This window comes from Ixodes scapularis, unplaced genomic scaffold (genome assembly GCF_016920785.2).
Source record: "Ixodes scapularis isolate PalLabHiFi unplaced genomic scaffold, ASM1692078v2 PGA_scaffold9__187_contigs__length_104089568, whole genome shotgun sequence".
NCBI classification, from domain to species: Eukaryota; Metazoa; Arthropoda; class Arachnida; order Ixodida; family Ixodidae; genus Ixodes; species Ixodes scapularis.
The window spans coordinates 7,829,114-7,848,301 of NW_024609884.1; the positions used below are offsets into that span (position 1 = coordinate 7,829,114).

The 19,188-nt window shown below is 46.3% G+C and overlaps 1 protein-coding gene across 11 annotated transcripts in view; it reads left to right on the top strand.

Moving 5' to 3' along the window:
- LOC8041779 (katanin p80 WD40 repeat-containing subunit B1) overlaps window positions 1-19,188 on the top strand; it is a 172,747-nt gene that overhangs the window by 81,423 nt on the left and 72,136 nt on the right. For all 11 annotated transcript variants that reach the window (XM_042287100.1, XM_040499184.2, XM_029991423.4 and 8 more), the window contains 2 exons: window positions 12,318-12,435; window positions 16,817-16,917. In XM_042287100.1, coding sequence (XP_042143034.1) covers window positions 12,318-12,435; window positions 16,817-16,917 — 219 coding nt within the window. The remainder of the gene's footprint in view (window positions 1-12,317; window positions 12,436-16,816; window positions 16,918-19,188) is intronic.

Genomic DNA, 19,188 nt, shown 5'->3' on the forward strand with positions numbered 1-19,188 from the left:
GAACGCGAGAGCGGCGCTCGCGTTTCCGGACTCACAGCCCGGCTTCGAGTCGACACGTGGGAACCTCTCTTGCTCTGGCTACCCGGGCGGAGGGCCTCTTAAAAGAGACTGCAGTGTGTCCGAGTTGGAAGGTTTCACTCGAGTACAAATTTCCAGGTAGTAGTGCCGCAGCATCTTGCAGAACTCCGCTCTATATCACCTGCGTACGATTGAGATATCGGCGACGTCTTCCCTACTGTTTCGTTTCGGTGTGCTTGGAGTGCCGAGTTTTGCGATAGTAGAAGAACTGATGTTGCGCAATATCCAGCCAAGTAGTTCGCGAAAGTACCAAAATAAGCCGAAGATATTCGAAGAACGTTGTCTGGGATTTATTAGTTGATTTACCCTCGATAGCTCGTTTCGAGTGTGGCCCAAGGGAGGGTTGAAACGCAATTCAAACATTCTGTCAAAACATTACAAAACAGTAAAAACAAAGCATGGTACATGCCTACAGTTGAGAGAATAAGAGGTTTACAGTTCCTATAGTGCGATTTTAAATCTCATTACTGCGAATAATACAGGCACCGAGCGTTTCGTGAGATTTTAGCGGTGTTACATTCTGTTAGGCGCGTTTGGCCTTACATTCTATTCCGCCGTAGACCCTTTTCAAAAGTCCGTCGAGCAACACTGGCGGTCGCCATTGTTTGGACACGAAGCGCGCGATTGGGTCCCAGTCCTCGCCGAACGCTGACGTCACACTCGTGCCCAATGCATGCTCGGGGTACGTGAGCAAGCAATGGCGGAGAGGCGATGGCGAGGACTTTCGAAAATGGTCTATTGGAGTGGTGGTGTGGAATTTGCGAAAGACGAAGTATGAAGGAATTTGATTTTACGCGCATTATCAACTCCGACGAAAACTGGCTCGGGAGTGTTTAGTCTGCGCGTTGTGATATCTTACAGGCGCTTTCTGGCAACTGTGCATGGGTGCCGCCATAACCGTCCTTCCGTTCCCGTTTATTGTCATTCCGTTTGCTTCACTTCATCATTACCACAGCAGGACAGGGTATTGCCGTTACTTGAGGTGCTACTGTGCCCTTCTCCCCAGCATAGTCCTTTTCGGGAGGCTCGTCAACGCCTGCTTCAGTGGCTCGGCGTCTCTCCAAGACAAGAGAAGCTCGGCAATGGCGGCTCGATCTGGCGCGTTTTTAAAGCGTCTATGTGGAAGGAGTAGTCAAGAAAGCTTACGATGCCAGATAGGTCTCCACGAATCGCGAAATGACGTGACACTAATATATAAAAAATTGTTTGAAAAAAAAAATTGGTTTTGGACGTTCCTTCATTTGTAGGTGCGACAATTTTAAAATGGCGACCAAATCGATTAGTGCGCGTATTCGATTTGTGGTCTTATTGGGGTCGGGTAGACGACTAACTTCCCTATTTCTGATTAAGCGAATTTCAGATTACGCCTAAAAAATGCCCAAGTAAGCAGGTTGCGGGGGGCCCGGTTCATAATTGCGTCCTCCTTAGTCCGGCTGTGCCTTCACGCACAATTTTGCTCATCAAATATAGCCCGTGAGTGGGAGACTGAAAAGGGGGGTGGCCAAGTAAAAGCACCCGCCTGGACCATAGTCCCGTGCGTACGTGACGTGTATGTGTCAATGTATCGAGTTAAAGCTTTATGAGATGCCAAAGTCTTTTAAAATGGCATCACCCCCCCCCCCCCCCCCCCCCCTTACGACGCGCGCAGCATGTTGTCGATCGTACTGGAAGCGAGTCCACAGAGCACGAAATCTCGGTTTCAGCCTCCTCTCTTTCTGCTTGGGATGCGCGAACTGCATAACGTTGGCCAGTTCCCATGGTGAGGAAGCTCCCGATATGAAGTCTCAGGGGCAACGCAAACATGTTTGTACTTTCGGTAAATACCGCTTAGAGTTATTCACTGGCGTTCATAACCTACAAAACACGCGTTCGCTTTTTTTTTTTTTTTTTCCTACACGCGACGGGCAGTCGCAATAAAAAAACCGAGAAAAAGTAGCAGCGTTCACCCCCTCAACTCGCAGCCAGAAGAAGCGGGCACGTGATCTGGAGCCGATTACACGCTGCCAATGTTTATCATAGACAGCCACGCGCTGTGGTTGGGAAAATACAGGGCACGCGCTGAGTTCCATACATTGTTGTTCAGGCTGTTCCCGTCGTCGCAGCGATTATTGAGTACGAACCACTATACCTGAATGCGTGTCGACGTATTGATTGTCACGGGTCCAAATCGAATGCTTACGCAGTGCCCGTGTCCACTGTATGAGTCGCAGTAGACCGATCTCACCAGCCAGTTTGACTACGCCACCGCTGCCGCAATGCATCGAGGGAACTTTAGTCTTTCTGCACGTGCGACGACCTCGCTGGAGCTCTACGCGTGTGGAGCACGAGAAGGCACGAGCTCTCGCATGCACGGCCGTCTGCCTGCTATGAACTAAAGTTATGGCGGCGTCACGCATGCGCCGAACGCTTGGTGAGATCGGTCTATTGAATACCGTCACAAGGGGGTCGCTAAGCTTGACGACGAAATCCTGGGTGCCGCATTGTTGACAACGCCAATAATGCGATCGCCACACCTTCGTCCTCAAGTTTTGCGAATGAGAGACTGAAAGCAAACATCCGTTTTTATTCTAAAAATTACGCGGCTACAAGGAAGCTTCTTGGTGAGTGGAGTTGCGTGGGAGTATCTTTGGGTTCCGCTAGTTCCAGTATGTTTGTCTAAAGTGAGAAACATTCCCACCCAATATCGTCGCGCAGCCCCTTTAACGTTACCCAAGTTTTCACGCGTGAAATTCCCGGGTTCAAACTGGCGGAGCCGACACGTGGATGCGAAACCACGAGACTCCACGCCGCGACACGAGTGCATTCTCGATTTCGGCCGCTATTGGGCGCGGCATATATATGCGCGGAACGAGCTGTCACAACAATGGACGCTCGGGCGTGCCGCATCAACGATCTCCGGTCCGAGGGGTACGGCCTAGATTTTCCTGTCGCCTCACTTTTATCACCGCCGGCCGCATCCGTTCTCTGTCGTCTGGTTAGTTGGCCGCTGTTACCGACTGGAGCGCCGTCGACCGTGGAGGTCCCCCGCGCGACGTGACGAGGCGTTCACCGGGGAACACCTCCGCTTCGTAACCGCGCGTCGTGCTGACGACCTCGCTCGGTGCTTGACGCGGCCCGGAGCCCGTGTTCGCGCTGGCCTGTGCTCGCTCCCGTAAACAGCGGCCGGGCGTTGGCCCTTCCCTGCGGTTCGTCGTATGCTCGCGACACTGCCTCCGTCATTGTTTCGGGGCACGAGCACCCCCGCGGTGACACGTAGGAACGCCGCGGTGCCCTGTTCGTTTGCGCGCCCGCTCACCTATTGCGATGTGTTGGCGAAACATTGGACTGTAATCGCGTCTTCGTGCTAACTGTGTCGTGCTCTGTACCTGTATTCTCCCGCCTGGTCCATTTGATCCCCGCTTCTTTGTTACGCACTTTAGCCGCCAGGCGGTCACTATAGCCTTCGCTGGACACTTGTTTAGGCGCGAGCTCCCCGTTTCTCTCTGGCTATTCCGCTAAGTGGCGATTTAATCGCCCGATTTAAAAATTGCGCGCAAACAGAGCGCCCCAAGCCCTGCCCACAATGACGCTTGGAAGAGTGGCGTTTCAGTCGCATCGTCACTTGAGCCGTCTGCGCACCCTCCAAGAACACGCTGCCGACATCGTGACGTCACCCTTCCAAGCGTCATTGTGGGCAGGGCTTGCGGCGCTCTTTTTTTTTTGCGCGTGCAAGTTTTAAATCGTGAGAAAAAAAAAACAAAAAAAAAACGCGCGAATTGATTGAATAATTAAAAAAAATTATTACGTTTTTGCATAATATTAATATTGGTCCGACCTCTAATAGTGGTTGCTGTCAATAATGCTGTTGCAACATGCCCCCTAAAATCAATGATTAAAAAGCTATTGAACAAATCTTGGCTAGTTAGCCACCCCACCATGACGATTATCGCCTCATCTAATGTCCGCCGAGCCTGGTAAAACACAACGAAGATGGCACTCACCTAATCTTGATCCCCTTTGTTTAAAAGAATAAATAAAAATCGGTTCGAAATAAAATTAAACAGCCTGTAGAATGTGTGAGCTGCTGAAACTTCGTGTGCCAGGTCCTTTTCGAAAAAATGGCGCCTCTCAAAGCTCCAAAAACTATGCAGTACAATTAAAGAAACGGCCAACACCGCGAAACTTGCATTTCTATAACTGGATGCATATGAGTAGAAATTACCTTTTATATGCTATGTTACGGACTTATCAACCTTGTGGTGTATTTTTTTTTTTTTTTCACACCCTACTGTCCAGTTTTTGCAGGTCTACCAGAAGAGGACTTAATTTTGAAAGGCTCTATTTTACCACCAACTCGAAAGGAGTGGCAGTATTTGTATACACTCTATAAAAAGTCTGATCGTAAAAGAACTTTTAGGGCTTCTTCGGCTTGTCCATATTTTGCACACTAAAAAGATCTTTTAAGAACCCTCTAAAAGGGTTCTTCAGGAAAAAAAAAATAATAATAATAACTTTATTTCCATCTAGTCGGGGTGCATCTAGTTGCTGAGGAAAAAAAGCTGCATTGCGCAGTTTGACTAGCCCTCGGGGCCCTACAATGGTCAGCTGTATGCGGGTATACAAAAAAAAAAAAAAAAAAAAAGGAAGAAACGGCTGTTGCAACTCGCTCTGCAAAGACACACAAACTGAAAATGACCAAAATAACTATGTCACATTCGTGCCACACACTTTGTCACACACTATCACTATGCCAAAGAAAAAATGTGAACGTTTCAGGAGTTACACTATGAAAGTCACAAAAATTATTTCACAAAAATTATAGACACAAGTTATTTCACAGACGTGGAAGGGTATATTTAAGCGTTTGGAAGCCATAGTTTATTCGCTGACTGACCATCCTCCACTTCTCCGTGTGACGAACGGGATAAGACGGCAAATGCCTTTTCAACTACGCTAACACTAGGGAATCTTTTAAGCTCATTTTTTTGATGCGAAAGAGTTCTTCATCGCCCAGTTACCTTTCGAGTGCGCCAGGGGGCGATTGTGCTTGAGGCGAAGCTGGTCTTTACGAACTGAACGAGTTTTTGGGGCGTCGGAGAACCTTTCAAGAGCGGAGTCTTTTTGGAGTGTAGAATAAATACATTAAGGGGGCGGTGCAAGGATGTTCGGACACTGCCCAATTAACTGCGGGAATTAATCTGTGTCACCTATGGAACGAAGAGCAGAAAACCGTGTTTTTTTGCGACGTACTCTGGGGTACCACCTGGTTTCCCGTTGAGTTCTCTCTTCAGATGCCGCTTCCACCGCGATTGTCGACTTTTCAAGTGTTAACATCGTCGAAGGTCGCGGCGAGCGATGGATACAAAAGACGGTTCGCCACGGGGCTGACGGCGAGTGTATAGCAGCAGAGGGGGGAGAGGTTTTGTTGACTTCCGCGTGCCCCCCAGAGACGTTGTCACCCGTTGTTCCCATAACCGCCACGCGCGGCTGCAGACCGGCAAATAATTAGTTTTTCCTTTGCAATTACGCAGCGGAATAGCAGTTCTTTGGAGCAAGGTGAAGTGTGACTAAAAATCAACCACAGCAACAACGAAACTCTTCGCGCCGCAACCCTCGCATGACGAGCAGCCAACGTCGGATCGGCGGCGAGGTCCGCGGTGATCTAATTCCATCAATGTTCTGCTAGCCGTCCCCCTGTTCCTTATATGTTGTTAGAGAACGTCGATATGTCCTTTGACTACTTCAATGCCATTATCATCGATTCGACTTCATGTACTCGGAGAAAGCACCGGTTCACATTAGCCACATCGTTTTCTGTTGTCCGTACTCGTTCTGTTTACGTATATGTATACGTGTATTGTAATCGTTCTGCTTTAGAAGGGCACATTCGTCTGGCTCCGTTCTTTAGCCTTGCTCTACTATGGATCTAGATAGGACGCTTTTGCTTCTAGTTCCTGGCGATATGTTCCACGCCAGTTATTCCATTATCAGTGATGGGATTGCTGCGCCATTTGTGCCAAACTGCGCCAGAGAGTTCACCCTGCTATATTTAGCCTAAATGTGTGGCATTTGCACCATCATTGCTCCAAAACTTGATTTCACTTTATTAATCTCCTCAGACTTGAGAATAATGCCACAATAAAATAACTGATTAAGTTCTGAAGATATAATCGTTCACATGCGGATCTTTGTTAACATGAAGTTCTACGTACAAAATGTCATTATTGTTCATACCTCAATGACAAAAGTGTCTTTTTTTCTAATCTCAATTAAGAGTTTTATTTTTATTGCAATCTTTAAAACTTGATTCAGATATCAGTTTATGTGCTGAAAATGATGAACACATTTTTTTTCAGTTGAATATAATATTTGGTTTTCATTTTATTTTGTACCTAAAATGACCATTCACGGCAGTCTCAACTATACACGTTTGCAAGTCCGGTCTCAGGGCGCCGCCATCTTCCTCAGTGGGGTGCGCTCTCGGGAGCGGCCATAATCCGATTACGACGCCTTAGCAAGGTTTCGTAATCGGATTATGACTGGTCCAAGCGCACCCCAGACAGGCAAGATGGCAGCGCCCTGAAGCCGGACTTGCAAACGTGTTATACACGTTTGCAGGTCCGGCTTGAGGCATGGCAACAAGATTCGATGAGAATCTTGTTGCCATGCCTCGTGCTTCTATGTGCAACTAGAGTGCCTTCATGTGCGCTTCGCATAGAGTGATGCCAACTGCCTGTTTCCCTTTCCCACACCCTCTTCCACCGCCATTTTGTTTCTCTCATTGTTTCCCCGTGCGCCGGAAAGTGGCCTTTGTGTCCATCGGTAATCCCATCCGAGGGGGAAAATGCTAATCCTCCCTCCGTGGGTTCCACAACGCTGCTCCGAACTTCTGAGATACGGTGCTTGTTTCCGGGAGGGTTATAAGCCCCACGGATTATCGTCGAGGAACAAAATGGCTGCTGGTTTGTCGGCGAGTGGTATTACAAAGGGTGGCATCACACTAGCAAAGCGCACATGAAGGCTCCCTATGTGCAACTAAACAGCTGTGTTTGAGGGAATCAAACCTGCGTTGCACTGAAGTGTAAACGCAAAGCATGCACCTTTTTTTTTTTTTCTTCTTTTTGCTTGGACAGGCCAACACACGAATCTTAACATATATACTATTCACAGTAGTACGAATTAAAATGAAGTGTGTGCTTGTGCTCCAAAAGTACTTTTTGCTGCTCTATAATGGACTTATGGGAACTTATTGCTGCTCCAAAAGGTGCTACAAAATGACTCGGGCTAATCACATCACTGCATTTTCCGTAAAGGTTTATTTTGCCAACTTCGTGTGTCTGTGTTTTTTTGTTTTTTTTTTTATATTGCATTGCCTTGTTTGCGTGTGTGAAACAGTTGCGGCCGTTTTGCCAAAAAAAAACAAAAAAAAAAAAAAAACCTGAAACAAACACGAATGTTAAGATTTTTTTATCCTAATTTTTTTCTCTTTCTTTGCCGCGCACGTGGTGCCGTTTCCCTGTTCCGCCGCGTCTATTGTTTGGTGGCGAGACCCTGCTCATGCTGCCGTCTCCAATGGCAATTGCGGGACGTGCTTCCAGAGTAATTAGTTGTGAGCGTCTTTTGGGAAGCCAGCAGAGTTCGGCTTTTCCTCGTCCGCAGTAGGATCGAATCTGAGACCTCGCACGTTGGCGTGCGCTCGGGGAAGGGAGAAAGTGCGCCGCGTGTAATTATTAGCCGCGGATTTTTAATGGCCGCTTGGCAACAGCAGCTGTCGGGGCAGTTTAAGAAGTTTCTTCTCGAATTTCTCGGAACGGTACACGTCAGTTCGCCTGTGCGATAATGCGGGTTAAAGTGGTAGGGGTATCACCGCTGTCTCTGAGTGTGTTGGGAATTGCCATCCTGCGTGTTATAATTAATTACGAAATACAAAAGCCAATCGATCGTTGGTTATTGAAGGTTCACAGTTGAACAAAACATTGGATAACACGAAGCTTACGAGGGAAGGCAACATCATACCTTCCGAGAGGAAATACCTCGTGAAAGCTCGTACTTGCGATTGATTCATCTACTTAGAAGTCCCTCCGGCTTTTCTGGCAAACCGCTTTCGAAAAGCCAACCAAAATGACGGCGACTGTATGATTATGCGTTGTTCCGGGTGACCAGTTCAGGTATAGCTTTATGGACTGCGTCCACTTTGGAGGAGATTTAACGGCTCAGTCTGACTCAGTGCCAACTGGTTGGAATAATGTGGTGCGGGCGTCGCATAACAAATTCCCGGTAGCGTCGTCGATAGCGAAAAGGGGTAAAAAAAAGTCTCGAGTCAAGCGTTAGCACTGTACTGTAATTACCGACGTCACCGTTGGATTCATTTACGGATAGGGCGGAAGAGCCTGGGGTTTCCACTGATGCTCGAGTGTAAGGACAGCCTCGACCCTGAACTGTGGCCTTGCTCGATCGCGTTGAACCTCGTGTAGGGTCTTACTAGCTCCATTGTTTTTTTGTTTTTTTTGGGCGGCTCGGTTTTATTTATTAAACGAAGGAGTTTATGAAGGGAGCTCTCGTCATCTTCTGTGTGCCTGGTTGTACAATGAACACAGTTTCGCCCCATCACCTCAGGTTTGTATGAACGATTGCCGTATAGTTCCCGCCTCGAACGGAAGATAGCGGTGTCTGGGAACGGTAGACGCAGCACTAAAATCAAGGCTGATAGAAAAAAAAAAAAAACACCGAAAAGATGGCTAATAGTGGTGAGTGCTTCATCATTCTCATTAAGGTGATAAAAAAAGAAAAAAAAAAGTAGTGACTATTTCAACGTCCACGTTCAAAATAATTTTAAATGTTGACGTCCGTGAAGCCACTTCCTGAAGACGTGGAAAGACGAAAATAATCCTTGGAGACGGGGAACAAGGGGTACAAAGGACAAACACAAATCTCCAAACACAGCTATAGGTGACTGGTGCGCGACCGAAAATCATTTTCAAAATCATTTTGACATCCCCCGTCAAAATATTTGTTTCTTCTTATTTTGACTTCTCAAGCTGAGAACTTCGGAGTTTGGACTAGAAAGTGATCGAAAGTGACGATAAAACAAATATTATCTTCTTTACATGGGGCGTCACGGTTTAACACGCATTTTCCGAAAACAGATCTGCAGTCGACTGTAGTTTTTATTACCTTTTAAATATTGTAAAATTGCAAAAGAAACGTTTTAAAGTACATAAGCTATTAGGCTGCTCGCAACGTTTGCTTGGTTGTGCCCAACATTACAGAATGCGGCACCGTTGCTTTTCATAATTTATTTGAATTTGCAGTTGATTGCAAAAAATGCCCGTATCCCGTACAATCGCGCCAGAACCTTTGTTCGTTCGCACCGGTCAAAAAATCTCAAGGAGGCAGTGTTTGCACGAACCAAGAAAATCTAAACTAAACAACGAACTCACAAAACCCGGTTAAAACTACAAGGACACTGAAGACTGCTAACGTGTCGGAATGCGAAAGCATTCGCATACGTAGCGTATTCCTCCAAGCTGCGCGCCGCTCTGAGTCCGGCCGGGCGACCTCTGCGGATGTTGCCCGCGGGCGGGCTCTGCCAATACCACCTAGAACACAAGGCCTGCGCGTTTCCTCCTCTAAACGTCATCACTAGTAGATCCCCTCAGCGCCCCCTAGCTAGCCCGGATGAGCAACATCGTCTGCTACATCGTCTGCTCCATCGCCTGCTTCAGTGGTTTGTGTAACAGATAATGAAACAGATGCTCACGCCGAGTGTCTCTTGCAAATAGCATACGATGAAGTTAGACGTTCACGTGGAGCGTCAAATGCATGAGCGAAATTGCCTTACTGCTGCGCGAAGGGCTGAAAAGCCCTTCGTTGGACGCTGGATGCTGACACTGGACGCCATTTTCGAGGGCGCTGTTTATACCTCGGGTAGCTGCTTTGAAGCGTTCTACCGGAGAACGAGCGCGCGCGCTAGAAATGCGCGTCTCAAAGCCAGGAGCGCGTGCTAGCTCGCGCTCCTGGCTGAGGGAGCGTTCGCGTGCACGTCGCAAATGCACTGGAAGCTCGTTATCAGCTCGCGCTCAGCAGTCACGCACACAGCTGCGGCCACAAGTGACTGCGACGTAGTTGCGGCGCGGCCCCTACTCTCGTCAAGCTTCGGGGTGTTTGCCGCTTGGGGCGGGTCGGGGATCTACTAACGAAACGTCATGCGCAGGCCTTGTCTTCTAGGTGGTATTGGCTCTGCGCAGTGTCGCCGCACTGCCACTTCGTTTTTTTCCTGCTTCGAGCGGCGAAAATTCCCCCCTTTTTTTTCCCCACAAACCGAATTTAGTGACAAAAGTCGTTTGTAAGATATGCATGACACTAAGTATCTTTAAATACAGCAACAGCTCGCTTATGTTCTCATTTTGTAGAAATTTTCATCGCATAAATGACAAAATGTGGGAGTTGACGTTCGGCAAACTGGTCCCCCTTTTGCGCACTCTACATTCGTTGAATGAACCAGGAAAATTAAATGAAGGCAAGCAGCCCATTAACTAAACTACCTGCTCGTTTTCGTGATATGGAAGGAACGCGACCCACTGTGCAATCCATGATATAACGCACTGACAGAGGACGTATGCGTAGCTAGCAGTGAGGAAAGCGCGCGAACCACCAACATGCACATGCGAGTCGTGGTGGTTTGGGTTGGCTCTTCAAAAGAGCAAGATGTCTGAGTAGCGAAGTGCCCTTCCTTCCTTTTGTTCGCTGTAGATAAGAAAACGACAAAATTTCAGTTTAGCTTTTGATTAAAAAAATATTTACCACGTTTTACATGTGTTCAAGTCGTGTTTTCCCTTTTTTTCCGTGGCTGTCATGCCTTTTCCCACAATATGGGAAATTTCCCACGATTCGGCAACGCTCTGCGGCCGGCCACTCTGCAGAGCCCGGCCACCCTCTCCCCTTTCTTGCCGACGACCTGCCGGCGGCCGGGCCGCTGCGCCATGGTAGTGGGGTGGCGTTCCTTAGAACTATGCCGCGCGCTGCCAATGGGAGTCTATCCATCACTTCGCTGTTAGAGACCACAGGCTTCGCTCCATGAGCCAGTGACAAATGCGCCCTGTGCGCGTACACTATTGGCCCTCACTCCCCCTCCCCCCCCCCCCCCCCCCCAATTTCCTTCCACACACACACACACACACACACACACACACACACACACACACACACTTCGCTTCATCGATCAGGGGAATTTAGGTGCCGTTTGGCGCGGCTTCAAAAGCTGATAACGCTGGTTCGCTCCATACGAAGACGCGCTCGCACGATACGGAGGCACAAAACACGTGCCAAATTTCTCAGTGTTGCGTAGTGTACGCACTAACATTTGTTATGTGCAGGCAATGCAGAGGGATACCCAGCTTGCCTTTGTTGTAGATTCAAAATTTTAACTGAGACGTATGCCGAACGAACTGACGTGCGAGAGCTCAGAACATCGCCGCCGGGCGTGTCTTGTCCGAAAGTATCAACTGTTGTCGAGCCAGTCCCACACACACGCTGTATAAGGCATTTCCACTGCGAACGTACTAGGATGGAAACTTTTTAGGGATGTAACGCATGACTCTTTCAACTCAACACCGACAATAGAACGAAACCACCAAACAACTACCACTGCGATGGCTACATTAGAGGGGGACGTCGAAATAATGAAGCCACCATTTGGAGACTTTACGGAAGTGACGTCACATATGTCGAAATAATTCTGATATATTTTGACTGTGGACGTCAAAATAATCACTGCAAAAAAACAAAAACAAAAAACAACAACATCAACAACAACTGGAGATAAGGTCTGGAGGACTTGAAAGCGCAAAAAGACACGGACGAAAAAGAGACACATTCTACACGGACTGGCGTCAGTCCGTGTTGTATGTCTCTCTTCCTCGTCCTTTTTTTTTTTTTCGCACTTTTAAGTCTTCCAGATCATAATGAACCAACTAGCCCAATCCAAAGTTTCAATGGAGATAATGCATTGTTTATTGGGGTTCGTGACTTGCATTTCCACGGTTTCCGGGGGATAAAGCGGTTCGAGAATTGCACTCACCCGTAGGATCGCGAGACATAAACTGTTCGGTATTTTCTTGTTCCTTCTCCGGACACAGAGTATTGTTTGGTGCGCGGTACATGAGCTGCCCTCCTGCGACGTGGCTGGCTGGGGGTGGCTGTGTGACGCGTGGTTTGAGGGCCCACTCCTTATGTGTGTTGATTTTTTGTCGACGCTGCAGAGCCTGACGGGTCATACGACGGCGGTGGAGTGTGTCAAGTTCTGCCCTGCCGAAGAGATGGTCTGCGCGGGCTCTATGTCGGGGGCTGTGAAGATCTGGAACCTGGAAGCTGCCAAAAGTAAGTGCTCCCACTACGCTTCTCAAGCGTCTCATTTTACCGCTTTTTTTTTTTTTTTTTCTTGCTGGAAACATGATTGCTAGTGGTACCCCGACATCGCTACATCTAGAGCAGTCCTTATTTTCCCTTAGCTTAAGATTAAAAGAAGAGATTCCCACCAGAGCGTCGTTTTTGACGCTGATGCGTGCGCTTGTTTTTGTGTTTCGTTTACGGCAAAAAAGGTTATGCGTTAGTGACATTGCTTTTTGCTCAGCCGCGGATGTCGCTCGTTTCGTAGTGCGATGTCGAGCCGTTGCCTGGTTGCGTCTCGTTTTATCGCTAACCTTTCGAGCTTGACCCACATTCTGCCAGCTTTTTAGTGCAGGGCGCGCAAACCCACGCGCGTTCGCGTGCTCGTGCTTTTACGATAAGTGACCGTGCGTGAAGTGTTATGGTAATGGCGTTTTTCCAGATGCCGCCGAGATCTCCCGCGGCACGTGCTCCGCGGTCACGGGGGGGGGGCTCAGTGTACGCGCGTTCTTTAAAAGCCCGTGCAGCGCCGCAGACAAGGTTAAAAGGGGGGGGGGGGGGGGGGGGGGGGGTCGTCGTCGTCGTTTTTAATGCGTTTCCCTTCTCCTTTTACGGCGCTCCGTGCTGGCGGCGATCAAAATCTTGAAACCAATGTTTTCATCTCTGTTAGTGACTTTCAAGTCAAAGTTGACGGAGAGCACCGAGCAACGTCGCTGTTTTCTCGTGGCGCCGATTACGTTCCACTGCGCTGCGAGCGTTTGTTCTTCTTATGTTGGTTTTATTTCGCCCAAGTAAGCGCCTGACAACACTGGAAACAGAGCATTTTAAATTTCGCGCCAGTGTTTTGGTGGTGCGGGACGTGCAATGTTCCTCGCTTTACGTGCACATGTATCGCAAATGTGGCTGAAAGTGTGTCCGTGATGTCGCTGGAAGACGAAAAAACATTTTGCAACCGTCGGATCTGCTCTAATGGTGAAACGAGTGAGTGGACCCACTCAAAAGCGCAGTCACAAGTCAAGATTCGTTCTCCGTCGACTCCAGTGCGTCTTTGGTGATTCGCAAAGTTACGTTTCACCATGTTTCCTACAACTGCGATACGATAAGGATAAAGTTTATCCTTATCGTCTTCTTCATCATACAATGAAGAGCCGGAAAGTTCACGGTGTGTGGAGTGGCACTGGGAGACAGAAACACACATCAAAACGCAAAGTGCGCCTTGGTTGTTGAGGTTTAAACCTTTCATTCCCATCGTGTTCAGCTGACGGCAGTGATCTATTTAAAGTAAATTGCCCCCTTGTCATTCAATTCGAAATATGGAAGATTGCCGACACCTAATGTGAGTAGAAGGCACGGTGAAGTACTCCTTCCCATTTTATGCTGCTGTGTTTTGTTAATTTTAGGCAGTGTCTATTCTGCCGGCAGCCGGCAGAAAAATGTTTCCGAAATTCTACCAGCAGTCCCATCTCATCATCGGGCACATTTAATCATATAAGTGCAATTGCACATCATCATAACAAAAAGAAAAACAGCCAGTCATCTGAGACTACTATGCATTACTAACAATGAGCTCTGCTCATCAATACAATGTAAACACTGGACATATTCTTGGAAGATTCCAACGCTGCTTTCCCCAATGGGCTTCCAGATGAAAAAGCCCAACATCCTACCTGCTCCACTTGGCTTTTTCGAAGAACGAATCTAATCATCCAGGCACCGGTCGAGCCTAATTTGTCCAACACCTGAAATTGTAAATAGTGTCTTCTTATTGGCTAGTCCAGGGCTTGCCAAGCTGCGGCTCTTCGCGTGCTAAGGCCCCCCCGCCCCCCCGGTCACACGAGCACTTCCCCAAAAAGAGGAATCGAAAGACAGGTTGCGGTTCGGTAGTTTTGTGCTGCTGCTACCTTACGTACAGTTGGACTGCTTTTGACTCTGATAGATTGAAAGTAGTTTGAGTTTCGTTCATTCCTCTAAAGAAAAGTTTGCCCCCCCCCCCCCCGCGGGTCTTGGAAGTTTTGTGGTTTTGTTTGCAGCTCTGGCCATGCCACATGTGCTTGGGCCTCATCAGTCCTTTTAACGTGATCCTGCCATGAAAGAACCACAGTTATTGGAGGCAGTAGTAGGGGAATGTCTTTTTGAATGCGATATATGAACGCATACCGTAAGATCCCAAGAGATAGCCCACCTAACATCAAGAGCAAATTGACTGAAAATATGGAGTAGGCTAACTTTCAATGTGTACAATCAAGAAAAGTTTTAGAAAATTGCTATTTTTAGGTCGTGTCCCTTCCAAGCTAGTTATGGTGGTGAGGGACAACGAAGCAGAGACGACTGTACTTCCCAGTCAGCAACGTTCGCTTATTTCCCAGTAGCAACATCCGCATTTACACCGAAACCATCATTGATCTCAACACTACTATTACAAGGAGTGGGCTATTTTTCGGTGTTGAAAAGAATATAACAAATAAAGTTAAAAATAGGGGTGGGCTATCTTTCTGGGGTGGGTCATCTCTCGGGATTTTACGGTAGTGTTATTGTTAAAACGGTCTTGAACAATGCTGGGTTAAGTGGACTGCAACAGGAATTAAATGAATGGGGTTTAAAACTGCTCTGTTCACTACTCCCTGGAAGTTGCAGCTAGTGTTTGAGGCTGCTAGAGCTGGGTGGTGTTGCAGTGACTGCAGTTACACTGATCGCTTGGCCCTTGCCAGACGAAACTGTTAGATTAATCAGGTGGGCTTCGAAAGTGTTTGCCGCATAAATGAGATAATAAAATTATTCAGCAGAGTCTATAAAACATTAGGCACACATAGCAGAGCGCGTTGGATAGAGTACAGTTCACACTGAAATAATAAAAACACAGAAAATACACGAGGGACAGACACACACAGTTCTTTCAGGTGGTTCATCATAGTGTAATGAGCATCATTTAAACGTAGTTGCTCATTGAAAGAACTGTGTGTGTCTGTCCCTCGTGTATTTTCTGTGTTTTTATTCTTTCAGTGTGAACTATAAAACATTACAGGGCAGATAAGATGAAACTCAACTTATTTTAATGCATTCATACTGGGAGCAGAACAATGGGGAGGTGCTTCCGTTTTGTAGCCTTTAGTATTGTCAGTTTGCACAATCTCGAGCGAGATGTGCGAGTTGGGGCGTGTAGGTGCCGAGAGGGTGTTAAAATAAATACTTACACCACCATTCTATCAAGTTTCATCAACGATGGTCTTGCCTATGATGTGCTTGAGGATTGCGCCAATTAACGTCCCAGTCACAGTTTGCCCATAATTGGAGACGATTTCGACTTCTTCAATCATGTTTACGAAGCAAGCAGCAACATAGTAGTGTGTGATCACATGACCGGACAAATTGAACCTAAACAATTGAGTAACTCGAAATCCGAGCGCATATTTATCTAAAAGGACTGACTAAACTTCAGAAATGTGGGTTTTATTTTAGTAATCAAAGGTGTGGAAGTTTATGTGAAGCATGATAAATTAAATACGCTTGCTCTTTTTCAAGATTCAAAGAAACAAGAAGTTGTTTTTCTTTAAAGCTAACGAGATATACGCGTAGTCCAACACCTACAAGTTCTATCATAACTGCCACCACGCTGTTGCCCCCCCCCCCCCCGGTTAAAAGGGTCACACTCTAAATCTTCACTCTTTTCTTCTTAAAGGGACGCTACGGAGCTTCTTGAAAAAAATGTGTTAAAAGTGATTTCTAGTGTATTTTTACCCCGTGAACCCGAATACCCAAACCATTTGCTGCGCAAGTATTGTTAAACGCGAGAAAACGCGAAAGGCAGTCGCTGTCCGTGACGTCATCGACGGCTCTTTTGGCTGCCCAAGGCTAGGGAGGCGGGGCTTCAGCCCTATTTTGAAATTGCTCTGATTGCTCTCCGGCGCGTCGCATTGAAACATAATTGTGATATTTGTTATTCTGAAGGCCAAATGAACGCATTTCAAGTGTTTTTTCTCAAATGCAGAAGTGCCCCATCTTCCCTTTAAACTTGGCATGCATGTTTGTTGATTTTAGAGGTTTAGAGGTGGCGACTGAATTTGTTCCTTGCGTTTTGCCATCCTACACATCTACCGACTGTTTGCGGTGAATTATTCTAGTTCCTACGCACATTTTTCTCACAAAAATTGTGATCTCATACAAACTTGTGAGGGTACTAACATTTAAAACAAATGTCAATTTTCAACGAAAAAAATTTGGTTCCATTTTTAGCTGACATGCCTAGTTTCATGAGGATGATTACATCGCCTGTTTTTTGTATCTATAGACTTCAGTAGGTTGTTAAGGAGGAGCTCGGTTTTACCAGTTTTGATTGTGAAACTCAATAAGTGCTTTGATTCGTTTCACTTTTCAGTGGTCCGGACGCTCGTAGGCCACAAGGGCAATGTGCGGTGCATGGACTTCCACCCCCATGCAGAATTTGTGGCATCAGGGTCAATGGATTCCAGCATAAAGGTAATATAACCTTTCAGAGGTGGCACCTCAAGGCTTTGAAAATCTTGCAATATGGCAAATCGGCACACACTATAAAATATGTATTTCTATAACCACACAGATATGGATGGAAATTACTCTGTTTATAGTATGGTCTTGTCAGCTTGGTGGTGTCTTTTGCACACACTACTGTGAAGTATTTGTATATCTTCTAAAAGAATGCATAATTTGGAAAGGGGCTTATTGTGAGAGGAATTAAAGGACAAATTTGATTGCTAATGTAGTTTTCAGACCGTGTAGTTTAAAATACATTGGTTGTATAACTGTAAGGGCTAGGTTGACAAAGTTAGGCATTAAGAGTCAAGCTTTATTTATAAAAGTGTGATAAATGAAAAAAAAAAAATATATATGAAAAAATTTGCATAGATTGATGGAAATGAAAGCACAAAACATAAGATAAAAACAGACACATACTGTAAACAACTTAATTTTTGCGAGGACCTAAATTTAGTTAATTGCGCAACTTGAAAGTATTGGGGGAAAATAGATAGCACAAATATATTACCCTAGGGGAGTGGTTCTCAACCATGTTTCGCGGACCCCTTGTGGATCGGCGGAGATGATGGAGGACCTTGTTCGTGGTGAGGGGAAGGGAAAGGTATAGGTTATGATAATCTAATAAATGGATATAACTAAGGGCTATTGTGAAGTAGACTTCTCTCATTGACATTCACACCAGAAAACTCGCCCAGAAATAGGAATGTTTCTTCTCAATCTGGAGAAAAGACAACTTTTATTGCTGGGCTTGGCTGATGAGGCAGGGCTTTACGGACCCCTAGAATGCCTTTGCGGACCCCCATTTGAGAACCACTGCCCTAGCGTAACAAATACATAGCATACCACTCCCAATTGCAAGAGTTTGGGCTGGTGAAATATTCCCGAAACCCACACTTAGCAAAATTTGTGAAATATTGTTGTACCGTAAAATCGTTTACAGTATTGGCGACTCCAGCAAAACCAATGCTGCGTAGCGGCAACGCCGAGAAGCTCAGGAAAGGAGGTCGTTTTGACTCTGTCGTCTGCTATCGCTGCTTGGTTCTCGTAGGTAGCATAGAAACAAACATTGTTTCCAGTAATTATTTTTATGCTTCTGCCGTGTCATTCTTACGCGCTTACTAGAAGAAGGTTTCTATAGTCGAAAAATTGTTTTGCTTTTATATGTGACACCGATTTTACACTGCACTGAAAGAAATTTATAGTGGTCCGCGTTGCCGAATGACGAAAACGACCTCCTCTCCGCCATTTTGCCTGACCAGCGCACCCCCTATAGTTTGCTGGAGTCATGAATATGCTTTCATCCAATTAATTATGAAATCCCTTACTTAAAAAAGGTTGATGTTGACTTAGTCATATACTTTAAATGCCTTAATTTTTGCAAGGACCCAATTCTTCAAAATCTATGGACTAAAATAATATAGTGAAAGAGGTATGTAAATACTCACCCCTTGGTAAGAAATACTCATCATATCACTTCTAGTTGAAAATCTTCCACTTGCGAAATTTCATGCCCTCGAAATATCTCTAAAGTCCAGAATCTACAAAATTTGCAAAATATTGAGCCTGCGAATATAAAGTTGTTTAAAGGTCTTGAATTCATGAAAAAATATTTATTTTTTACATTTACATTACAAATACATTTAGAAAAAGGAAATTTCCACACCCTTTTTCTGGCACACATTTAGATGTTAAAGGGTCACTAACGTGCATTTTGAGATCCTCACCTAGTGGTCATAACTCAATCTACGTGCTCTAAGTATCCTGAAAACCCCAAAATTACATTCATGCGCGACCAATTTGCGTATTAAAACAGTGATCAAAGATTCCGATACTTCCCGTTGGCGCAGAACAACAGGCAGTATCGAACCTTGCTGAATATGGTCGAACGACTAACAACACTTGTCAGCCACCCATGAGCGATGGGTTCCCACGTGGACAAGCGGCCAATCAGTACCGCTCGTTCACGCGGGAACCCATCGCTCGCGAGATGCTGACATGTGCCGTCTGTCGTTCGACCATATTCAGCAAGGTTTGGTAGCGCCATCTGTCGTTCTGCGCCAATGGTAAGTGTCGGGATCTTTGATCACCTTTTTAATACGCAAATTTGTCCCACATGAATGTAATTTCGAATTTTTAGGAGGCTTAAAGCTCATAGGTTGAGTTAAGATCATAAAACGAGGATCTCAAAATGCACTTTGGGACCCCTTTTGACACATAGCAGCAGAGTGGAAATAT